Consider the following 25830-nt stretch of genomic DNA (forward strand, 5'->3'; position numbering starts at 1 on the left):
TACCACCCATTAGTAATAATTAATGTATCTAATTTCTGCCAATTTGCCCAGAAGGCCGCCAGCGTAAAGGTTGAACAATGATGATTTGAGGTTTGAAGACTTGTTAAATGATTAGTGTTATTTAGTTTTTTTACATATTATTTTATTCTACTGACTGAATGATGATATTTTTTTCTTTTATCTTCTAAGGCTAAGATTTTACGTGTTTATCTTCGCTACACAATCGCTCGTTTAATGTGTCGCTACACATATCCATAATCTTACAGAAAAGGTACGCGCGTAAAATGCTTTTTTGTTTTGATAAAATATATTTATTTTGGAAACTCTTACAATTTGTAGGTTACAATAATAATTTCGGTTATCTACTACGCTTTGCTACCGGGTTGCAACATGACCTCACCTAAGAAGATTATTTTATTTAAATAGTTCAAATTAAGAAGTTTTCGATGGAATTTAGGTTAGCAAATAATTGCTTCTTATACGACAATATACCTTATAGGAGAGAAATGTATATGAGAATTACATAAACAATTCTGATTATTATAGTAACGTCGTTGTCTTCAGACCTTTGGATGCATTGTCATCATTCTATCGGTTTGGTAAGACAAATTAGTACCAACCCTTTTATTTAACGCCTCGCACGTGTAGGGCTGTAAACGGTTTATGGGGAGACCGTTATGGGATTACTCGGGTAGAAGGCGTTGACCAGGGCAACGCAATGCGACACTCTCGTCCAATATTGCATTTAATGGTGACTCGGCATTACCTGTAAGAGCCAATCGAAGTGTGAAGTTTTGAGCATGATTGATTGTGATACTTCCTTATTGTAATCTGACATTAAAGGAGTCTCTACGGAAATTTAATGACAAAATTTTAGTAAATTTATTTCGAAGATTTGTGAATTAATTTCAGATGTTCTTTGCCTCCTCACTTAGACGTGAACTCATACAGAAAGATAAAGATATTTTATCAAAAATACCTGCAACTGTATCAATAACTATAGTCATGTAGAAAAGCAATTATGTCCAAAATTTGTTGAGTTATATCCAATAATAAACGAAAAGGTAACATAACAAAAAGATTTAAGCCATTTAGTTACACCATAAAGATAAATTGCTTAATTAATCTTGACACTTGACGCAATATAGTTTCCTGTTGTTAATATTTGAAACAAAAAATGAAACGACAGATGCCATTGTGGTTATGAAACATCAAGTATCTGTGTTCAATGTTCATCAAAGCGCACAAAAAATGTATGAGAATCTCGGCTGGAAGCAGCTAACAATGGTGCGTCCGGAACAGACCCAGAGCAAAGAACGAAGACTAAAGCGACATCGCAATTACCGGTACAGTTTCTTTGTGGTTTTCGAGCAGTTAGCCCCGGATTGTGGGGTTTTGTGATAGCTAAGTCAGCTTTCATTGTTTCACTGTTGGAAGTGTTGGGTCGATTCAGATTATTTTTTGTTGTCTGAAAATTCTGTGTATACGGATTGTGACATGTGCGGTGTTCCGTGTTATGTACATGTATGAAGGTTTTCCATAGATTATTCTACTGTGGTAGATCATCCTCCAGGCCTTCGCCACTGAGAGGTATCACGAGGAGGAGAGGAATATCTTGTAACAATTTTTAAGATTTCTTGACGCTCAATTGTTTACGTGGATCACTCAAAGATAATTAATAAAGGATGAATAAAAATACGATACCAGTAAGGATAATGATAAACGGTTACTTATACTCTGGCAACAATGAACACAAAAAGTATAACTCGCTAACGACGGCGAGACAATCACGTGCGCGTCGGCGATTCTCTTTTTTTGCGTACAGTACAATAAGTCTGGATTGGATATATAGGATGTACAGTGTGATAAAAAATTACATAAATTTATATAATGAGAGTATTAAAAATACTTTTTTAATCCTAGTCAAGTTATTACATTTCTTGAGTAGCAGATCAGAAATTGAATTCTTCACATTTCCTTCATCGACAAAGATAATTGATTTCTAACTCAAACTACGTACGATTTCAAATACTAAAAGTGAAAATCTTGATAAAAATATAATGGAAAATTGAATAATCATGAAAAACGCTAAATCCCCCGGATTTCATAAAAATATTACTTACTTGAGATGTTACAATAAAAACCTCATATGGATAAAGATATGGAAAAAATATTGCGCCATAACATTCCTGATAACCGGACACGGCGAGGGATTCTCGGAAAGAGATTTAAAGGGATGGGGTTGCGAAATTGGGGAACCGTTTCCTTGAAGCTTTGAATGCTGATCGATTAGGGAAACTCGTAGGAAAAGAAATGCGTGTATTTACTTACGAGTATGTGCGTGAGAAGTTATATTTCTTTGGCGTCACAAAAATAAAGAGTATTTACGCGCAAAAACTGAAATCATCATCAAATAACAATAAATATTGTTAATATTATTATGGTATAATGCTCATCAATCATGGGAGTATCATACCTAAAAATAATATATTGAATATATTTAAATATTAATATTTATATATTGAATATATTTTAAAATTGCGCCATTTACCTACCAGCCAACTTTATTGAGACTCTATTAGCTGGCGGTTTTTTGATTTTTTTATGAAACTCTTATTATTTTTTCCTAGCAGTCCTGGGCTATCGCCCAGTGGTTAAGAAACTCGGCCTCTCGATCGAGGGGTCCGAGGTTCAAATCCCAGGCACGCACCTCTGATTTCTCGAATTTATGTGCGTATTAGAAATTAATTATCACTTGCTAAAAGGGTGAAAGAAAACATCGTGAGAAAACCTGCATACCTGAGAGATTTATTTAAAAAAAATTCAAAGGTATGTGAAGTCTATCAAAACGCAATTGGCCAGCGCGGTGGATTATGGCCTAATCCTTGTCATTCTTAGAGGAGACCCGTGCCCAGCAGTGGGACAATAATGGGTTGATGATGATGATGTTGATGATTATTTTTTCGAAACGCTTTAAAAGAAGTATAACTTCTATGATATTTTTAAGATATCAGGACTATGAACTGATTGTAGAAACACCCCGTCGCGTTGCTGCACGCCCGACCACTTTCATTACTTCAATTTATAACAATTTAACCCTTATTGGCTTTTAGGAAATTGAATTAGCTTGGCGTGCTTTGTTTTTATATTCATTATACACGATACTATGACTATAAAACGATACTGTTATACGGAGAGCTTATGGTCGATGATTAAATGTTTATATTGTGATGAGCTCATATTTTACAAAAAATGATATACTAAAGCGGACGATTCCAGCAATAGCGTAGTACTGATGTGTTCTGGTTTAAAAAGTGTAGTAAGACAAATTCTTAGCCCTCGGAGGTAGTAAGTATAAGCAACGCATTTAAGGGTTAACTACGACAACGTTAAGTACGACTATTGTTATAGGTATATGGAAATAAATATAAACAGTAGTAAATACTTTGCATTAAGTAGATCGCAAGCTCGTTTAGTACTTCAATAACAAAGAAAATGGCTGTGACAGACGGACACAGACACATGAGTTATCCTATAAGAGTTCAGTTTTTTGTTTTGTCATCGAACCCTTAGAAAATGAAACCTTGTATCATAGGACTTATTTCTGCTCAATTTCATTTAATAGCGAAGGTCTTTAAATCGTTCCAACCCAGGCCGTTGCAGTGAATCGATTGTAACGAATCTGAAATGCACGAAATTGAATCGTGAAGTATGCTCGATTTTCACATGCATAATGCACGGTCACGACTTCACGAGAATTGATGGAGTTATTGGGTCGCGGTGAATATGCAGCGGTCGTAATAAATTTAACGTATTATAATCTGCGAGGATTCAATTTGTATTTGATAATGCTGATTACAAATAACCATGAATTTTAGTGAAATTCAAAACTGTGTATAAAATTAATAATGGCCCGAATTTTACTACTATGATACACTAGACTACTCTATTTTTTACTAATAAGAGTAGATATATATATAGGAAAAGAATACAGCTGTTTTTGTTATTTAAAACTCTTTGTTCAATAGCATATCTGTAGAAACCTCCAAACTAAGTGATAAGTGATAAGATCGCCTATTGAATATACCTTGTCTACTACTTACTATTATAATTGTATTTTGGTTTGCAATAAAGGTTTTTACTGTATTGTATAAAACGACCAAAATACCAAACCAAGCCAAAATAATAGTACTTGTTTGAATACCCATTGAGTAGCATACTTTTGAATAATACGAAAATACTTGTCCGGAGTTGTTCCGAAGTTACAATAAGCAAAGGTCAGAGCCTACTTTGACATTGTACGCTCGTGAAAAACTTATATAATGTAGGGATAATCCATTGGTTATATCCAAAGGTGAACCCGGTCATTATCCTTGAGGATATCTAATCAGGTGATATAGCGTTTATGATTTAATTGCGGGGTACCAACGCCACACTTATATCTACTAACAACAACAGTGTTAAGTGTTACTGTGTTCTAGTGTAAAGGTAAAGAAATTTATATACGAGACATTACCATTTAATAGGTTATTGGGTAATACCATTTCAAGGTTAGGTTAGGTTAGGTTAGCCTTTGTACCTGACATCATGCAGAACTACTAACGGATGTACTTCACGCAAATTTAGTACTTAAATTTTCAAAAATGTAAGTCTCAAGAACCCGCGTGGCGACGCGCTCATAACACCGGTCTGAAGCGCAGATCTTTCCGATTCACAGATTCAGGTTTAGATTTCTGTTATGGGTATGGGTGTTTTTGTGTTCGTCTCTGTATGTATCAATGGCACCCATGCCACAGGGTATTCTATTGTGGAGTTGTGATTATAAAAGCAGGTATAGCCTAGTGGTTAAGAAACTCGGCCTCTCGATCGATGGGTCTGAGGTTTAAATCCCAGACACCGCACCTCTAATTTTTCAAAGTTATGTGCGTATTAGAAATTAATTATCACTTACTAAACGGTGAAGGAAAACATCGTGAGGAAACCTGCATACCTGAAAGATTTAAAAAAAAATCTCAAAGGTATGTAAAGTCTACCAAAACGCAATTGGCCAGCGCGCTGGACTATGGCCTAATCCTTCTTATTATGAGACCCGTGCCCAGCAGTGGGTTGATGATATATAATATAATAGTTGTGATTGTAAAAGCGTCTATAATCGTCTACGAGTATCATTAATACTTCGTATCGTAACAAACATTCTAACAACGCAAGATGTATGGAAACCCATTCGCTGGCGACTATTACGAGTACCATTAGGACGTGAGGTTGTGGGACAAATTGAAACGTGGAGCAGGTACGCGTGTTCCAATCTCATATGCATATGCACGGTCGCAATTGTCACGAATATACGAGTATCGATTGGGTTGGTATCTCGCTGGGAAATGTAGCCTTTTCATGCAGCACATTCGAATTTCCTTTCAAACCGTAGTGTTGTGAGGTTATTATGCTTGAAATGACAGTTACAATAAGTTTAAGTCACGGTTAGAGGTTAATCATTTAGGGTTTCCGTACCCAAAGGGCAAAAACGGAACCCTATTACTCACCCTGTCACAGGGCTCTATCTTCTGAACAGTGCCCAACAAAGGCACCTTGTTCAGAGGACTCGGCTAGCGTTCCTATGGAAATCCCGAAGTCTTTTACCTAGCGCTGATGACGACCACCAGAGAGTTTTAGTAGTCAATTCTTACATACCATGATCATGTCCCCTAAAAGATTAGATCTTTTGAAAATTTCCTCTAAATATAAAAAGAAGCATCAAATGCTCCATGTGCTTCCTGTAAAGTATACTAGCATGAATAACTTGCATATGCATTACGCACGGTCACGGCTTCGACAGAAATGTCGGGTTTATATGACGCCAGTATGACAAATCATTATCATGAATACTAAATTTAGAAATGGGAAAAACCTCGGATACTATCTCTTGAGAACTAAATTGCAACGCCATATTATGTAATGTGATTTTGCTTTATTTATCGGACTTTTCAAATCAGGGGGGTGGGTTACTACCATCTCTTAAAACAATATTTTTACTTTTTTGCAGGAAATTTAACTTTTTAAGCATAATATGACAATTTCAGTTGGTTTTATACAATGGATAAGGGAAAAATTAATAAGGGTTTTGTTCAACTGTGTATGACGGAATATTTTACTGTTATTAGGAGGAAATAAAACTTTCCTGAACTATCATGGTTTTTAAAAGATGGTGGAAGGCCGCCAGAAACAATGGCAGATAAAAGTGCGACCACTCTCTGCGATCGAATATTGAAAGGGTTTTATCCACCCTTAGAACACTTGTCGCTTTTGAGTGATAATGCATCTATTTTATTTATATTTGATGACAGTTTTAATACAATGTCCTTTGCCTATCACTTCGCCCTATAATAACCTCGTGGGCATTTGAAGCTTAAATTCTCCCGTTTTTTACTAGCAGACTTATGTCAACCAAGCATTATAAATGGAGTTTCTGGGTCGCGATGAAGTTCCTAGTCTGTACACAACTGAAAGAATTAAATTAACAAATTGAGAATTAATTTTAATGGTAAAAGTTATTTGCTAATAACCTGTGTGATATGAAGAGGGTGCCAAGGGAAATCGTTGCCCAGGCAAATATATGTATAAATATAATTTAGTTTTATGTACTTGGTCTGTGACGTAATAAAGCTTCATAATTTGCCTGCCTCACCTTTGCCTTATAGCAACAGTGTTACTATAAGTCGTTTATGTAGCTTCTGTTTTACGGTCGTTACGGTGTTGTAAAGGTGAGATATACGCAGTGTTTCCTCACTCCTATTATTATATCGATATACGATATTCAACTCAATTTAATTAGCACTCATGTTCTATTTGAAATCACAGATGTCTACTCATAAGAACATTCAACAAAAAAAATTGGTGTGAGACCCCATTTTTATGCACGTTCCATACCTGTCAGGCTTAATTTACTTGTATTTGTACGGTGGTGTTACGGTAGAAATAAATACATAATAATAATAGACATTTTATAAGAAATTACTATTTTATTTACAATTCTTGGTCTGTAAATCTAAATTACCCCCAAAATAGTAAAGGGTAGCAATTCATGTAAAGTAAAAATCACTGAAACCTAAAGATTTAACAATCCCTAACAGTTATTACGTTGCAAATATTGAAGGTGGTAGAACCCTTTGTGGTTCGACTCCGGCGGCACCACCGCCACACCTATTTCTACCTAATAACAGCAGTGTTAGGCGCTGCTGTGTTCCGGTTTGAAGGGTGTGGTAAGGGAGACAGACTTTTCCGAGGCGTTCCAGCTTAGTCCTCAGGGGTAGCGGCGCATCTGTGGCCGACCTCAGGTAGGAATATCTAATCCTATCTGGGGTTGATTACAGATGTCCATGGGCAGCAGTAACCACTTACCATCAGGTGGACTGCATGCTCGTCTGCTACTCTTATATTATAAAAAAAAAGCTTTTTTTCATAACAATTTGTAGACAAATAATCAGCAACTTCATGTTAAGTGTAAATTACAAATACAAATGATTACAAAATTAATTTCGAATTTGCTTCAATACTGTAGGTATGGCACAAAGTGAATAATTCTCTACTCTTGCCCCCATTAGGGGCAGTTTAAACAAAAACCTTTTAGTATAATGGTTACAGTATAACGCGTTTAAACAATCATGATACTTTAACTCTCGCTTTATTGGCCGCTGTTGTTTATTCGAGGTAAGCGAGGGAAATCTCGCTGTAATATTATGGAGGGTAAGAATTTAATTAGGTTTGAAACCTGTAGCTTATTTTAGACCTGAAAAAAAGTGGAGAATTTATGAAATAATTGGTCAAGTGCGAGTCGAACACGGACGTACAAGAAATAGAGCCCTGTGACAAACGGGCAAACAGACAACGAAGGCTTAGTTCCGGCTTAGATTGGGTTCCGTTATTACCTTTTGTACGGGATCTTAAAACGAAAAATGAAAGCCTCATTACTTTTTTTTATTAGCTGGTGTTAAACTTTTCCACGTCTTTTTGGAACTTAACCTTAGGTTAGATAGACAGGCAACTTGGCGAAAAGTAGTCATCTAGTCACCGTCTACTGGACTTGTAAAATAAACATACCTTAAGGGTCGCCAGCGTCGGTTTCAAGGAGAACTCTTTTTTTACCTTTTTTGGAGAAACATCTTTGTTATAATACTCGTAGCAGTGTCACGCTACTATTTTTTATATTATTATTTTGGTTGGACAGTAGTGAATATGGAAATAATTAAGTCGAGGCATCTTAACTAATTCCCGTTTTTAACAATCAATATATCCATTGGTAAATATCAAAATTTGAAAATTTCTCCCAAATACAAATGTTACTTCCCACTTCTTTGGTAGACAAAATTTGTATAAGTTGATTGTTAATAATCTGCAAATAAATAAATCAATTAAAATACAGTTTAATTTAAGTTTAAGTTTATTTTATTTCCATTATTACTACAATCCATTAGTACTTGCTACAATTAATACCCTTTCGACTATTAACAAAATATATACAAATTATTTAAACCGACCAAAACAGTATTCGGAATCTATTCCCATAAAAGACTAATAAAATAAAGTTCATCCTTATCAAACGGTTTCAACAGTCAGGGTCAATTGGGTCATCTCGTCTAATGGGCCAACACCTCGCGCGAGTCAAGCAGCCTAATATTGATCGCTAGTCAAGGTTCCCTGCAAGGCCTCGGTCTATGTCTACCCGGTACATCTAGATCTAAACAGAGTTTAGTTTTTTTTTTACAATGTAGGAGTAGCAGACGAGCATGCAGTCCACCTACCAAGTGGCTATTTAAAAGGCTACTGCCGCAAATAGACATCTGTAATCAAACTTAAATAGGATTAGATATTGCTACCTGAGGTAGGCCACATAAGCGCCGCTATCCCTGCTTAGTCCTAAGCTGAAACGTCTCGGAAAAGTAAGTCTCCCTCACCAAACCATTCAAACTAGAACACATCAGCGCTTAACACTGATGTTATAGGTGTGCCGCCGTTGTCTTACGACAAAGGGTTCTACCACCTTCAAGTAGGAAGCGCGTAGATAAAGTAGCGTAGATAAAGACGCTTTCTACAGTCTAGCCCCATGCTATGATACTGTGTCATGAATGCCATGAACACACGCAAAGATAATTAGACACGAATATCTACTAAAGAAATTGAAACTCCTCATCTTTTCTTTCCGCATATTATTGTCTGCCTGGCCAGGGATCGAATCCGGAACTCTCATTATCTCAGACCACGCCGCCACTAGTTGTCAATATATAGCAGTAGTGGATGTTCCTCTAATTTAATACAATTGGCGTACTAATTCATTGTCAGAACAATGTTTCGCGACGTCTTCGAAAACAAACAACCAGTTTTATTGATCGCCTTTCAAGGTTTTGTCGCAAGACCTCGGTCTATAGCCCAATATTACAGAGATTTACATGTTGATAAGCGTATTACTCGTATAGTTTTTACAGAATACAATTGTAACACGAATAGTATACAGCAATCCAAAATTCATAGAAGATTCAAACATATAAAAAATCCATTATTTTGCTAAAGAAATAAAGATGATCAGCTTTCTGAATAGCATTGCCTACTAAATAACTAGTTGACTGCTGATTTACATGTAAAATATACGAAATAAACTTTCGAATTATTATTATTATTTTTAAATAATCTACCCCTACGATCATAAGGTATACGGGCTACCTGATGGAAAGTAAACACTATCGCCCTTGGTATGTACAATACTATAGCAGCCACTAACATATTGTACTCAGGCGTTGAAGAATAGTTCTTTTTGCACCTTTTACAAAGAGCTCCAGTCGTACTCCAAAAACGTTGTAGCGTTATAAATATTCAAGAGGAGGTACGCTCTACATCTTCTTCATTCGTAGTACGAGAGAACTAAAATAATAAACGCTTTCTACACTCACAGCCCCACACTAGGATTCCCTGTGTCGTGGGCGCCATGGACACACACATAGACAAATACACAAACACCCAGACCCAGAAACAGAAGTCTAAATTCATCATTTAGATATCTGTCTGGCCGGGGATCGAATCCGGGAACATTTGCGCGTCAGACAGGTATGGCGACCGCTCCGCCACGCGGGTCGTCAAAATTCTCAAAACAAGTCTAGTTTAGTTCATGTCTGGCGTACACGAAGTTGTTGAACCTGCCAAAAACATGATGTGATTCGGATGACACACTTATCCGAGGTGATCCAACTTAGTTCTCAGGATAGCAACGGATTTGAGATCGACCCCAATTAGGAATCTAATCTTATCTTATCTTGATCACAGGTGTCCATGAACAGCAGTAGCCGTTTACCATCTGGTGAACTGCATGCTCGTTTGCTACTAAAATCCAATGTTTATTGCTAAGTTAACAATGAGTTTCGTTGTTCCAGATGGACGGCACCTTATTTCTCATGAACGTGAACGTAGACGACGAGGGTCTGTACGAGTGCTCCGTGGAGAACGAGACAGCGTACATCGACAGGGTCAATCTCACAGTCAGGAGTGAGTAGAAACAGTGTTGTTCTTTCTGTCTCTATGCAAACGTGGTAGAAGTCTTCGTGGTTCGACTGCAAAGGCACCGCCACATCTGATTCTATTTATAATTACGGTAAAACATATCACTACACAATACACCTGCTTTGCTAACTTAGATTGCTCTACTCTTCATCATCAACTCATTACTGTCCCACTGCTGGGCACGGGTCTCCTCTCATAATGAATAGGATTAGGCCATAGTCCACCGCGCTGACCAAGTGCGTATTGGTAGACTTCACATACATCTGAGATTTTTTTTTATTAATCTCTCAGGTATGCAGGTTTCCTCACGATGTTTTCCTTCACCGTTTAGCAAGTGATAATTAATTTCTAATACGCACATACGAGTAACTTTGAATAATCAGAGGTGCGTGCCTGGGATTTGAACCTCGGACCCCTCGATCGAGAGGCCGAGTTTCTTAACCCTAGTGGTTAAGAAACTCGGCCATCTCTACTCTTATCAATAAAAAATACCAAGGGAACGTAAGAATAAGTTGGTCCTAACTCTTCTACAACGTAGATCAAACTTCCAAACATACAACAAAAACTTATAATAAAATGATTAATTACATTACTGAATAGATTAGCAAAGGTAAAGTAACGTTTCTTACGCAAGGCTCAGTGTAAAACAAAGGATTAGTTAATCTGCACTGTTATATGGTATCTGCCTTAAACGCTTTGTCCGCATGAATTCCGATAAGTAACGGATGATGCCGTCCACTAATTGAGTTATCGCAGTGATCAATTAACACTTAAATTAAACTTAAACATATCCTTGGTAAATAATATTTTTTTATTCAAAAGTAAAATTAAACTTATACGCCTCTGTTACATATACGTTTTGCATCTAAATATGTAACAGACTTAATAAAACTTAAGTTATAAATTATGAATATATAATTTTAAGAAAATCCCGGTAGAAATCACCCAGTCATTTTCAGTACAATCACAGGCACGTAAATTTTAGGTAAAAAAAAAATTGGTCGCAGAAAAAACGGTCCTTGTAGTAGAATATTTTATGAATTATCGATGGCATCCCGTGAAATTGTCGATATTTTTTCAAGTCGATCGGATGTATTTGCTTTCGACTTTAACATCAATATCTATCTAATTCTTTCTTTTTTATTATTATATTGTAGTGCCACTACGAAATAAATGTTTATTTCTTTCTTTCTTTTTATGTATTTAAAAATTTGCGTCCCTAATTGGAGCCATGCATACATTTTACGTAAAATATAAAATTGACCTCCTCACTTCCGATTACATTGCGGTGTTTTATCGGAAAAAATAATAGGGTGCGGATAAAATCTTCGCAGCGTAATTCTACTTAATTGCCTGAGGGGTCGAGAACATAATCGGTGTAGATTACAATCAAAATTAAAAACAACATGACATGGATCTTTTCCCATGCTAGACACGCGTTTAACGCCTTTTGTCTGAATAATATTGTGGCTATAATAGCTATAATAGCCATATTATTTATAAGTCTTAGAAATGGATTGTCAAAAAACGAATACTACGCTTCATTGCCATGCTACTTTCTTACAGGAATGCTCATAATTTACTATCCCTTTCGTTTGATTGAACTCATTGTTTAAAAGTTCTGTTTGTGTCAGTGACGTAATCGGAGCATAGCCTGTTCCGATTTCTCGTCCGTGATCACCATGACGTCAGTACAGAACACGGATTCTACCCGAATCTGATTGCGCTGAATGAGCAGACCGCTCATAAGTATGTGACAACCGGCATCCATACACTTCCACCAAAGCAGAAAAACTGCTTCACGCTAAAATGTGTGGAAATGTGCCACGGTATGGCAGTGGTACCTCCCCATTGGAACCTTCAGACCACCTTTCAGACCTTCCAATGTTCCTAACTTCCGTTGCATAATAACACACTCCCACTAGTATTGTATATAAACGCCGGTAGGTACCTCACGTATGTACGTTGCATACAATCAATGTCCCATTTAATTACATCATTACGTCGGGCCAGGGTCGACTCCATGTGATGACTCTATTGCCTATAACGGTTATATGCGGAAAATCGTTTTTCATTTTCCACTTCATTTCGTATATTCGATTTGTAGCTCTCATTTGCTTTGCAATTAAATGGCTGCAACGTTCAACTCCAAACGTCCAATTCTATGTTCCACTGCTGGGCACGGATCGTTAATTGGGAAAGACTGAAGCATACTCCATCATCATCATCAACCCATTATTGTCCTACTGCTGGGCACGGGTTTCCTCATAATGAGAAGGGTTTAGGCCATACTCCACCACATTGACCTAAATACTAATTGGTGGACTTCACGTAAATTTGACAGTCGTTTATACAGGACGTTTAGGCAAGTGATAATTAAATCTAGCATGCTGCACCAGCGCGATGTGATATTGAAGTCATGTGCATGTCATAATTAAGTTTTGACGATACTCTACAAAGTGTGATTAAAAATATAGAAATAAGCATTTTTAGGTTATTTTTATGCTTTTTAGGGTTTCGTACCCAAAGGGTAAAAACGGAACCCTATTACCAAGACTTCGCTATCTGTCCGTCTGTCACAGGGCTCTATATCTGGAACCCTAACAGATATACACTTGTTTTTTTTACAGAGGAAGCATAACGGTGGCCGCTATAACAAACAAATACTAAAAATAAAATAAAGTTGAATATTAAAGGGGAGACCCCCTTTAATATTCAACATATTATACCGGTTTGTTGTATAACAAATCGGTATTTTTCGACATTTTCAACTTTTAAACCGTACTAGGAAGACAGTTGAAATTTTTAAATTCTGTTTACTACTAAAACTGCTATTATAATAAATACAAATAAGAAAAAATATATTTTAATATGGCTATTTTATAAAAACAAGTAAAATATACTGAACATTTGGCGGTACGAAAGCCTCCATGTGCGAGCTCGACTCGTACTTAAAGGGTTATCGTAAACACGACCTGATTCTCGCGTTTTATGTAAAAGCAATTAACTATACAACCCTTAAAGAGCCCTTCGACAACATACAATTATTATGGGTGGATGGAAGACTAAAATAGAAGTGAACTTGGCAACTGGTATCGAGCGAAATAATAGTGTATATTATGCAGATTTACTACAGTCTACCAATACGCACTTGGCCAGCGCGGTGGACTATGGCCTAATCCTTCTCATTCTGAGAGGAGACCCGTGCCCACCAGGACAATAATGGGTTGATGATGATGACGATGATGACACAAATTGTGATGCAGTACGTAATGCAAATCACGCGGATTGCGTGCACTAGAAAGAAACATCTCGAATGAGCTCATGCTGTTGTATAACACTAAACAGACTAGGTCCAAATTGCATGTAATTTGCAAATTATATAGCAAAAGTACTATTACGATAGTACCTACTATAGGTGTTGGAATTGGTTGAGGTAAAGATGACCACCGGTGTAGATGCACTATTTTATGGCACATCTTACTCCTTAGATTAACTTTTTTAAATGATAGTGATAGCAGACGAGCATGCAGACCACCTGATGGTAAGTGGCTACTGCCGCCCATGAAAGCTAATCAACCCCTGATAGAATTAGATGTTCCTACCTGAGGTCGGCCACAGATGCGCCGCTACCCCTGAGGACTAAGCTGGAACGCCTTGGAAAAGTATTTTTCCCTAACACAACCTTCAAACCATAACCAGCAGCACCCAACACTACTGTTATTAGGTATTAGACTGTTATTAGATTGCGACCACTGTAACTATGGCATTTTTATAGTACATCTTAACTCGCTTAGTATGGGTTAGCTTCGTGACATACTGTTTACCTACCTCGCTCATCACTAGTGGAAATGCACCCTAATGGAGTCATTAAGCGGCATTAAATAATTTTGTACTATACATCGTTTACAATATTGTGCCAGCAACGCGACAGAGACGATATGTGCAGAAGCACGAAGGCCGCGTAATCACTGTCATTATCCTCCAACCATCCGACCAGTGTGCACAGACCTCTAGGTGCATTAGTAAAACGCATAGACTATGGAACCGTATAGATGTAACCGAGGTATTCAAAAAGTAGTGTTAAAAGTAGATGCCGAAATAGCTCCTTAAAACGAGGTGGTGTGTTGGCGAAAATGCAGAGTCTATGCCATAAATGAAAGAAACGAATAGACATACTCAAGTTATTCCCAGAACGCTATCAAGTAGGTCTCTACAAAACGCGTACAATAAGCTCTTTGTTGCTGGCAACTGGTAGTTTTTTACAAGTCTATATGAGATAATAATTATTTTCCATCGGATTGTGTGTCCGCCTTGTCGCTTTTGTAGAAAATTCAAAGCACTTTAATAATACCATATTATTGTATCGTCATCTAACGTCCGTTATTAATACTTAATTTATCCAAAATTCGTACTAAAGATTATAATTGGACAATATATAATATCTGAGATTGAATGCAATTACATAATTCCAAGTTTAAATTAAGTACAAATCGTTAAAACTTCGTTTGCAAGACCCGAAACGAAGTACGAGCAAAGCAAATTAATTTTTTAAAGCTTTTAAAAACTAACGTAAAAACTACATCCGTCTAGGTAGGAGCCGTTATGTCTATTTACGGTAGTCGAGGATCCACTACATCTATCTTATTAATGACCACCATGTAATTGACGGCACCGCAGACCGCATCCATATTTTACCTAAAGGTGATTTGTTTGTTTACTGGCGAATTTGAAGCTGGGAACATAGATAAATGAGCTGAATGTATTTGAGCAGTTGTAGTTTATTGCTTTAGGGAAAATAGCGAAATAGTTTATTTCTTTCCCAATTAAGGTATTATTAAGATAAGGTGCATGGTTACAACATTATAAATATCTGAAACCATACGGGGAGCTTTAGTGGGAGCCTGGTGACTATTGTAGGTAAGAAATATCTGAAAGGCTAGATACTTTTCAGCAGGTTTTATAAGTTTTCTAGCTATAAATTCTCTTTTACCTTGCAATTTTCCTTTCGTAAAATGATAAAGTCCACCACGCAAGTCTCATATACGAGTATATCGTTTGTTTAACGATTGGTCCGATGTATTTTTTATTAACCGGCGTACCATTATAATTCTTCAAATTCAAATCTTACAAAGTCAAATTATTTTGATTCGAGATAACACATAAATATTTACATGTTGTAAAACCGACGTTGGATAATATTTACAATATTGTCGTAATCGCTAATATGAATTACTTAATATAAACCACAATAATTAAATGTTACATTACAAATCGAGTTTCCACACGTTCCAGCCGGCAGCTAACCAGTTTTACCGTTCACAAGTAAAAATCAATCAATCAGAGTATGCAAATAATAGGGAAGTGTCTGTTTGTAGAAATAAAATTACGGCTTTTTTGCTAATTTCACATAATAACCTTATATGATAATTATATAAAAAACATTTTTTTTGTCCCTCTGCATATCTGCATTCTCGAAAACGGCTGGACTGATTTTAACAAGAATTTCACTGACAGTCACCTGATCTTGTTAGGAGCAACTTACCCTACTTTTTATAGGGTTCCGTGCAAAAAATAAAACCGTTCAATCTTCCAAGTATTTACACTTATAAACGTGAATGAAGCCGCAGGGCACAGCTCGCAAAACATATATTGATCTGGCCGTCGCCGGTGCAAGAATTGATTGGCGATGTGACAATTGGTCATAATTACGAGCTATCCGAGTCACGTGTAGGGTGCACGGCTTTTTGTTTGAACAGATGGTATCTACATATTAATACGTGAATTGAAAATGGTAGTACATTGTTTTTGCAGTAAAAACAGGGGAACGAAAACAAGTTATGCTAAAGATACTGGCCTTCACCTTTGCAAAGGTTGCCCGTAGCTGATGTAGACTATAAAATGACTATTAATTAGATTGCAGTACACCACATATGAAATGAAATGAAACGAAATGAAATATATTTTATTGTGTATTGGCCAACGGCGGCACTTACAAATTGTCAGTTACAATATTTTCTTAAACTAATACCGGATCGGAACGCGACATCCACTGAGTAGATCTGGTAAGAAACTCAAGTGGGTTTGTCTTTTTTTTAACAATAATTATTCTCTATATGTACTCACCACCCACAGACATCTTTAGCAAACTCCAAACAGACTCTTCTACCTGACTCACCTCAAGGCCTACCTGAGATCATCAAAAATGCGTTTCTGTCCCTGAGGTAGTTCTCAAGAAGTTTGAATACCTCATATTAGACGTCTCTACATTACCACATCTTTCAAATTAGAACACAACACCTGTACACCGCTAAAGTAGAAATTGATGTTGCGGTGATCCCGACTTAATGGAACCACGAAATTCTCTCACCTAAACAATTTCAATAAAGTCTGAGTATTTTTTTATCTTATATATAAAATTCTCGTGTCACAATGTTAGTTCCCATTCTCCTCCGAAACGGCTTTACCGATTTTCACCAAATTTTATATACGTATTCAGTAGGTCTGAGAATCGCCTACTACCTATTTTTCATACCCCTAAGTGATAAGGGTTGTTCACCATTATTTTTTTTTATTTATATGGCAACAATGTCTGCCGGGTCAGCTAGTATATAAATTATATAGGAGTAGCAGACGAGCATGCAGTCCACCTGATGATAAGTGGTTACTGCCGCTAAAGGACACATGTAATCAAGCTTAGATGGCCCAGGAGGATAGGATAGGAACGCGTCGGAATAGTATGTCTCCCTTACCTCACTCTTCAAACCAGAACACACAGCGCTTAACACTGCTGTTAATAGGCAGAAATAGGTGTGTGTGAGTATTTTTGAAAGCAAATAAAAGCAGATGACAAAAACGTCGTATTTACATAACAAACATGTACAGACGGCCATCGGTGCGATGTGTCTCCGTCTGGTTTTAGGATCGATAGGAATTCATTAGCTAAAACAACCCGAGCCTGTATTTGAACGGCCATTACGCAATTTACCTAAGCCTTTTTTGTAATCGCGACAGACACAAACACGGGATCCTTTGATAACTGTAGCTACACACGTACAACATCCATAGGAATAGGAAGGGATAGGATAGGTACACTTGAATTCAAAAAATATAAATACAAGACAATTGTATGATGTACTTTAAACAAAATAAAATAAATATGAGATTGCACTTAGCACTTATTTACACTGTCAACCCAACCAACGCCGTTTCTTTAGTTAAATAAAATTTAAGCTTAGTGAAAATATTAACGACTACGAAACTTAGAATTATCAAATACATGAGATTTTACAATTGGCAGTATAACTAAACAGTACCCGTGTTGATGGTCCTGGCGCAAGGAAACATAAGATTCAGCAATTATTTTATAATGCCAAAACTTGTCACAGTGTTGACTCAGTGTACATTAAAAGCGGGAACTAAAGTCATAAACACGTTCAATTTCCTAAAGTTTGTTGCATTTAATTTATTGTATAATAAACAGCGTACTAAAACCCTCGTGTGAAAGTGCTAATGCAAGTGAACATTAGATTCATCAATTATTTTGTAGTGTCAAGACTTCACCCAGTATAGTCTCAGTAAACGTTAAAAGCGATTCGAAAGCACAGGACGTAAACAGTTTTGGATACAATACATTTACAATCAGTTCTGATACAGTCCGCTAGGGGCGCTAATTGGAAATGTATGGGCAAATACGTAAACAAATACAAAAACAGTAATTTTTGTAAAAACGGAAAAACTCATACTAAGGGGACTGGTCTGTGGATTCAAATTTGGAAAGGTTACATTTAATTGTGTTCCATAAAACTGTGAATTAAACCGCGTTTGAAAGTACTAATATAAGTTAACATACGATTCAGTAATTATTTAATAGTGTCTTAACACGGTATCGATTCAGTGAACGTAAAAACCAATTCGAGAGCACAGTGCGCGAACAACACGTTCAAATTCTGAGAGGTTGTTGCAATTAATTTGGTTGAACAACCTGTTTCCTGCCAGCATTAGAACGTCCTGTTAACGCAACTAAACACGCGAATGGGACGGCAATTAATTCACGCTGCCAACCTCCAGTGTCGACAGTTGGCAAACGTTATGGATTTCGGGGAACAGGCTGTTGAACAACACGTTCAAACTCATCGAGCCTGTCGCAACTTGCAATTGATTTGAAGCACAACGTGTGCTGGTAAGACGTTCTGTGGGTTGGAAATTAATTACCGCTGCCAAGAACAACGTTGCGCAAACATACATAACGATCCTTACATGTGAATCACCGTTAAATTCGTAGTAATACGAGTAGTCATCATCATATTGTAGAGTAGAGATCATATTGAGTTGGAGTAAATATTGCTGCGTATGAAAACTTAATTTTCACTTGTTTTAACTGTAAGGGAAAAGATCGTGAAACCTGCACGTCTGAGAAATTTATTAATAAATCTCAAAGGTATATGAAATCAACCAATACGAACTTGGCCAGCGCGTTGGACTATGATAAGCCAAGGATTAGGATCCTTCTAATTCTAAAAGGAGACTTGTGCCCAGTAGTAATTGGTTTACAACAAAATGTTGCTTATTTTGTTGTTAGTTGAAGTTAGATAAAGTTTATACCTACTTGTTTTGTGTTGCAAAAATATGTATAGATTGTAGAGGTCGTTAGAATTCATTAGCTGAAACAACGGGCCCGCATCCGGTCGTCCTGTTTACGTACTCGTAACTGAACACGGGAATGGGGCGCGGTAATTACTACGCTGCCGAACTCACGGTGCCGACACTCAGGAAATAACATTAGCGATTGTGGAACTTAGGACGCTGAACATGTTCGAACTCATAGAGCATGTTGCAACTCATTTCGAGTTTTTTTAATTATTTTTTTACGCCCTACAGCTAACGGATTTTAACATTTGAGATGTCATTGGACTTTTAAACACTTGAGTTACGTTTTTTTATAATATTTATCTGATGCTGTTACTCTAAGTGATTTGACTTACTTTATCAAATGTAGCATATATAATACAATAAATGAGACTGAAACATGATAAAACATAAAATTTTATTTTACTTAGCACGGCATGTATTGCGTCTTTAGTTTTTATGTAATTATAATAATATGAGTATGAATAAAATTTATTTAATAACCCAAACAATGACTTCATATCACACATGGCAAAAACTGTCACGTGTACACAATCATGTGTGTACAATACAGTCTAGGAGTTAAAAGACACCTGAATAACCACATAACAAATACATCCATTATTATTTTAACTTTGGATAGGGTCAATGTTGTGTTTCAGACACATTAATGTTGAATGATTGTTGTTTATTGTGAAAATGTTATTTTATGATGACATTAAAGAAAATGTTGGTTGGTAATCTAACTTTTGATTAAATATTGGTGGTGTAGTTTGACGTCACAGTCTACGAAACGTTTTCAAATTGTCGTAATTACGTAAACTAATTCCGTTTAAATTAATTCCATCTCTTTTTGTTTTTGTTCACGACGTACAGGTTTTTGACAGGCTTTCACGGCAAAGGCGATTCATTATTTTTAGTTATAATGTAAAGACAATAATATTGTCAAGTATTTAAAGCTTTACTTACATCTTATAGGTATATAAAATTCTCGTGTCACAATGTTAGTTACCGTCCTCCGAAACGGCTTTACCGATTTTCACCGAATTTTATATGGATATTCAGTAGGTCTGAGAATCGGTTACTATCTATTTTCATACCCCTAAGTGATAAGGGTTGTTCACCCTTAACAATTTTTTTACTTTTATACTTACGCAGTAAACAATAGTTTATTTTTTTGCTCGTAACCGACCGATTTGCGTAGTTACCTACGTTCTAGTTATAAGGCAAATAATAAGGCGTGTAAGTGTCGTTTTGTAATGGTAGTTTAGCTCTACAAAATATTTTTGCAATTCTAAAAGCGCTTTACACGCCTAGTGGTGGACTGTTAAGAATCACTGACATGTATTTCCTGTAGTAGTGTGATACTAATTTACGTAATAGTAAAGTTTATATTTTAAAACGAATTATAACTTAAAAAACATAGTTACAAATTTAGTTTTTCACTAAGGTGTTATAGAGGGCGATTGAGATATAAATAGCCATGGCGCCTTTTTCACAGCAATCTTTATTTATTGTTAATTGTAACTGGGAATTTTTAATTTCTACAAACTTTAATTATACTTTTATCTCGACTCTGAAAAGTCTTACTCTCTGAAGGAATAAAAAAGTAGTAATATTAGTTACCATTTTTTATAGGTATTTGAAAAATAAATATTTATCAAAAAGTAGGTACTTGTCAGGCACTAGTCTCGTTATCATAATTTATAAACGCTAATGGATGAATGACATACAAATATTGTACATGTTATTATGTAACTTGTCTACGAAAGTTTACATGTAACATTCAACTGACGTTGCCTTGATATATAGAAATAATTCAAATAATGGACAGCTCTCAAATAAACGTTTGTTTCAAATGTAAATACTAAATATTATTGCAATGATTCAGTTATATGTTTAATATGCATGTTTCATTGGTGAAACTTATTTACATATTATATTTGTGTAGGTATCTTTATGACTAATTGTCAATTTGCAATCGACTAATTTGCGAACTCTTATAGTTTGAAAAGTAGATACGTAACAATTTAATAATGTTAATGGGGTCTCGTGTTGAGGATTCAAGCTCTTCTTGTGATTGGATATAAATTACTGAAGACATATTATTAATAAATTAATAAATTTTATTACAAGGACTATTAATGTTCAATTTTTTTTTTATAATATACGAGTAGCAGACGAGCATGCAGTCCACCTGATGGTATGTGGCTACTGCCGCCCATGGACATCTATAATCAACCCCAGATAGGATTAGATATTCCTACCTGAGGTCGGCCTCAGATGCGCCGCTACCCCTGAGGACTAAGCTGGAACGCCTCGGAAAAATCTTGTCTCCCTTACCACACCCTTCAAAACGGAACACAGCAGCGCCCAAACACTGCTGTTATTAGGTAGAAATAGGTGTGGCGGTGGTGCCGCCGGAGTCGGACCACAAAGGGTTCTACCACCGTCTCTTTTTGTGATAGGATATAAAATACTCAAGACATATTATTGATAAATTTATACATTTTATTACAAGGAATATTAATGTTCAATTACATTCATATTTATCTGGATTCAAAATTCAACTAATTAACATAACACCGTTTGCACTTAATTTTCCACCATGCCATCGTACCACGGAAATAATGACGTCGTTACTAAAATAGGTTAGAATTGATTATTACTAATAAGCGTATATTAGAAGAATAGTATAAGTATACCTACAACCTTGCTACATCCTTCAAATAAGAACACCTAAGATTTACATCATTGTTACATAAGTGCCACTGATGCCTTCGCATAATTCGTACACCTTCAAAACCTGGATCTTTATATTAATTTATTTACTCAGCAGCACCTATTTAATACTCTCAAAATTCAATACCAAAATCTAATATCTAACATAAATTCTTTGTCGACAGCCGAACCGCCTCCGCTAGTGAATGTGACGGTGCACGCGTCAACAATCCTGGCGCTGATCCTGTGGAACGTGGGTGGTGACGGCGGCCACCCCATCATAGACTTCACGGCGCAGTACCGCTCCGCAGCGCCGGTCAACGGCTCCCTGGAGCCCTGGCGGCCGATCAGCCCCAACCACATTAGTCCTAACTCGGTAAGATTGGGTGCCGGAAACGACTACTTTGGTAATTAAAATGACAGGTGACAAATTACCCTGGAGAAGCTCACCTGGGCGGAGCCCGAAGGGGCAACGCGCTAAGAGGACTCCGGTTGCGTTCCTTTAGAGATCCCGGAGCCCTCTACGCAGCGCCGAGGACGGCCACCGGGCTTTCGAAGGTTTCCCCCTCGAAAACAAAAAAAAAATGGTGACAAGTTACCCACAGTGGCTCGGCAATAGTAATGGTGAAAGTTCTTCGCATTTAATGTAGATATGATTTTAGAGACTGTAATGCGAATATAAGATGCTTTGACTTCAAATGAATCAAACGACAGTCGAATTTTGATTTGAATAAAATAATTGTAGCTTAAAATCCGTATTAGTTTGTATACAAGCTGTTTTTTGGAAAACTGATATCTTGGGCTAAACAGGAATGAGCGTTGGATAATGCTTACGTAACACTTTCTATACTCACTGTCCTATACCGAAATCCCTGTGTCTGGGAGTAACAAAAACTAGTATATAAGCACTGGTCACAGAATAGCCATTTAAATTAATCAAATAAATGTCAGCCTCGCCGGGATTCAAACAGGGGTCTCTGCGTGTAAGACCAGAATCACGCTCGCGCTATGTGAATCATGGAATCGCCGTCATAAATACGAGTATCTGACTATCATTCTGATGTTAAATTTAGTACACGATGTAGAGCTTTTGGATATAAAACTGTTATTTACAGCCTGTAACTGACCTTTCGTGGTCAGTCCGAAAATAGGTAAGGAATTTCGGATTATAGTATTTTCTATCTTTGAATGTTTGGATATTTCATATTTGATCGATATAGATTTGATCATTCATAAAATGCATATTTTGTCATTTTTTTCCGAATAGCAAACGAGCATATATTCCAACTGATAATAAGTAGTCACTGTTGTCCATAGAAATGTATTAGATGCTTTCATCCACAGATGCATTGCTAACCCTGTGGACTAAGTAGGAATGACTCGTGTAAGTGTCTCATACTATCACACTTTACCGGCGGAACCACTGCTAATGCGTCTTTCTGTCTAATAACAGCAATGTTAAGCGCTGCTGTGTACTTGAAGGATGTGCTAAGGTAGTCATATTTTCCGAAGCATTCGTAATCCTCAGGAGTAGCGTCGCGTCTGTTGCCGACCTCAGGTAGGAATGTAATCTTATCTGGGGTTGAGTACAGATTTCCCTTGGCGGCAATAGGCACTTACCATTACATGAACTGCATGCTCGTCTGCTATTCCTAAATTATAAAAAGACACTTTTCAAACAACTTCACAGCAACATCTTGCTGATAATAAGCAGTAACGGCTGTGGCGGTGGCGTCTCCGGAGTTGAATCACGTTTGGTTCTAACGCGTAATAACATCATCTAAGTTAGACTAAAGAAACCCGCTTGTACGTTTCCAGCGGCAGATAGACGTGTATCACTTGGAGCCGAACGCGTCGTACTGGTTCCGCGTGTGGGCGACCAACGTGCTGGGACCGGGGCCGCCCGTGGAGGTGCTCGCCACCACGCTCTTCACTGACCAGGAGGCAGGTGGGTGGTGCCAGGCGTGGCGAACTTTTGTTACTCGACAAGGTGGGCCACGGGATTGTAGTGGTATCGAAATTTTCTAAACTAGTGCAGCACAGACGATTCCCAGGCAGAGATCACTTGGCGAGAAATTTGCCAAACAAGGTACAGGGTTGCTGGTGGATAAATTAGTTAGGTGTAAATAAAAAATAAGAAGTGATGCCAATCATAATGACCAGATAGGTGAAGAATTGTTAATTTGGGTGACATAAAAATGCCTCACTAAATCGTACATTTTGGGATACTACCAGGTAAGTACATCGATGACATGTACTGTAAGATCGAGTTAATTTCAAATAACTAAATTATGCTCATTAGCACCACTATTTCCCTGCAAAAAACTTTGTAGCGAATATGATTATTAGCTATTTATGGCACTGATCTTATTGTCGTCCTGTAGCATTAGTTCCTGATCTAATTTCGCTGTACAGTCAACACTCGCAAACACCTAACAAAAAAATGCAAGTATTATGACAAACATTTGCATTGTGCTTGCGTATCTAATCCACATGTCCAACATGTCCACAGAGCTGTACAAGCACTTCCTGGAGGGCGCCGAAACCTTCGACACGCGCACGTGGCTCGCCGCCGTGTGCGTAGTGATGGGCACGCTCGCCGTATTAGCGGCGGGCACGTGCGCGGTGCTCTGCCGCGAGTGGCGCCGCCCAGGTGAGCCCGCGCCCAACCCCTAGCGGACGCACCCCACACGACTGCCGCGCCTGTACTTCCTGTTCAACTGATGTTAGGTTAGGTTAGGCGGTCGGTCCAGTCGAATGGGGTTTGTGTGTCGTGGTAGCTCGAAAGTGCGTTAATTCGGTCGGAATCTAGTAATGGATTTTAAATATAGTACACGTAGGTCGATAGGTTGTATCGATTAAATGAATCGATGTTGATAAGTGTGTGTAGCGAGAGAGAATATATCAACATCGATTTTGTCGATAAATTAATCGATTGATATGGTTGTAGAAATGTAGATCATTGCAATTATCTTTCGATATCGATTAAAACTGATTGATCGTTGGAAAACGTATCGATAGTTCAATAGATTGTTAATGATTATCGTTAAATATCGCTTAAAATAGGTGATCGATAATTCATTCGAAAACGAATCAATCGATTGATTTTATTTTTGAGAACCAATGGAATCAATATCGTATCTATTGTACTACAATAGATATTATTATTTAGGTGATTTTAGGTTGTATGGTAGCGTCATTCGGATTGGTAATACATTATATATTGCTTGATATTAGAAAGATAAAATGTAGGACCTTTAGATCGTATTATGTAACACTCGAATATAAACGTGAACGTTCGACAAAGGAACAAAAATTAACATAGAATAAAGCCAAAACCGTATTATTACTGCCTCATTTTACTACCAAATGAAAATTCATTCTTTGGCTCATGAATAATAAAAATAAATCTTGTATTAGGTAAATGATAACTTTGAATTTTTCGATATGATTCAAAAATCCGAACACCACTAAGCCACACTCAAAACCGTGAAAGTTTTGATGAAACGAACAATGAAAGGAATATATTTCCTGCCAATTTTGCCATATTTGACAATTACTTCATACTAAAAGTCAATTTTCCATCTCGATAGGCAAAACTAGGATAGATTGAGTATTAATAAAGTTAGATTATTTATCATTTGAACGGGTGGCGTGGTGCCACAAGATAGTTTAAGCAACAGTTTGTCTTAAGATAACAGTTAGAGCACACTCGCCCGTTTCAAGTACTGCTTAGTGTTTCTCAGTAGCTCCTCATCTCTAGTGTTTTAGTAATCTATTCCTTAGTGTTCGAGTGTATTCTTATGTGACATGTCATTTGACTGTCAAAGTGACACCTGTCAAGAGTTGAGGTTGAGGGCAGAATTGTCGATTATCGATCGATTTAATTAATCGTAAAAAATGTTTGATCATATGCAGCTAAACAAGAATGAGGTTTTA

At 37.0% G+C, this 25830-nt stretch overlaps 1 protein-coding gene across 1 annotated transcript in view; it reads left to right on the forward strand.

Annotated features, from left to right (window-relative positions):
* LOC140757641 (contactin-1a) overlaps positions 1–25038 on the forward strand; it is a 63563-nt gene extending 38525 nt beyond the window's left edge. The window contains exons 3-6 of the mRNA XM_073093496.1: positions 10416–10527; positions 22077–22267; positions 23710–23839; positions 24404–25038. Of these exons, the coding sequence (XP_072949597.1) occupies positions 10416–10527; positions 22077–22267; positions 23710–23839; positions 24404–24567 (597 nt within the window). The 3' untranslated portion in view covers positions 24568–25038. The remainder of the gene's footprint in view (positions 1–10415; positions 10528–22076; positions 22268–23709; positions 23840–24403) is intronic.
* Positions 25039–25830: the final 792 nt, after the last annotated feature.

Source organism: Epargyreus clarus, unplaced genomic scaffold, assembly GCF_041222505.1.
Source record: "Epargyreus clarus isolate Ecla_fem2 unplaced genomic scaffold, WU_Ecla_fem_2.2 ptg000004l, whole genome shotgun sequence".
NCBI classification, from domain to species: domain Eukaryota; kingdom Metazoa; phylum Arthropoda; class Insecta; order Lepidoptera; family Hesperiidae; genus Epargyreus; species Epargyreus clarus.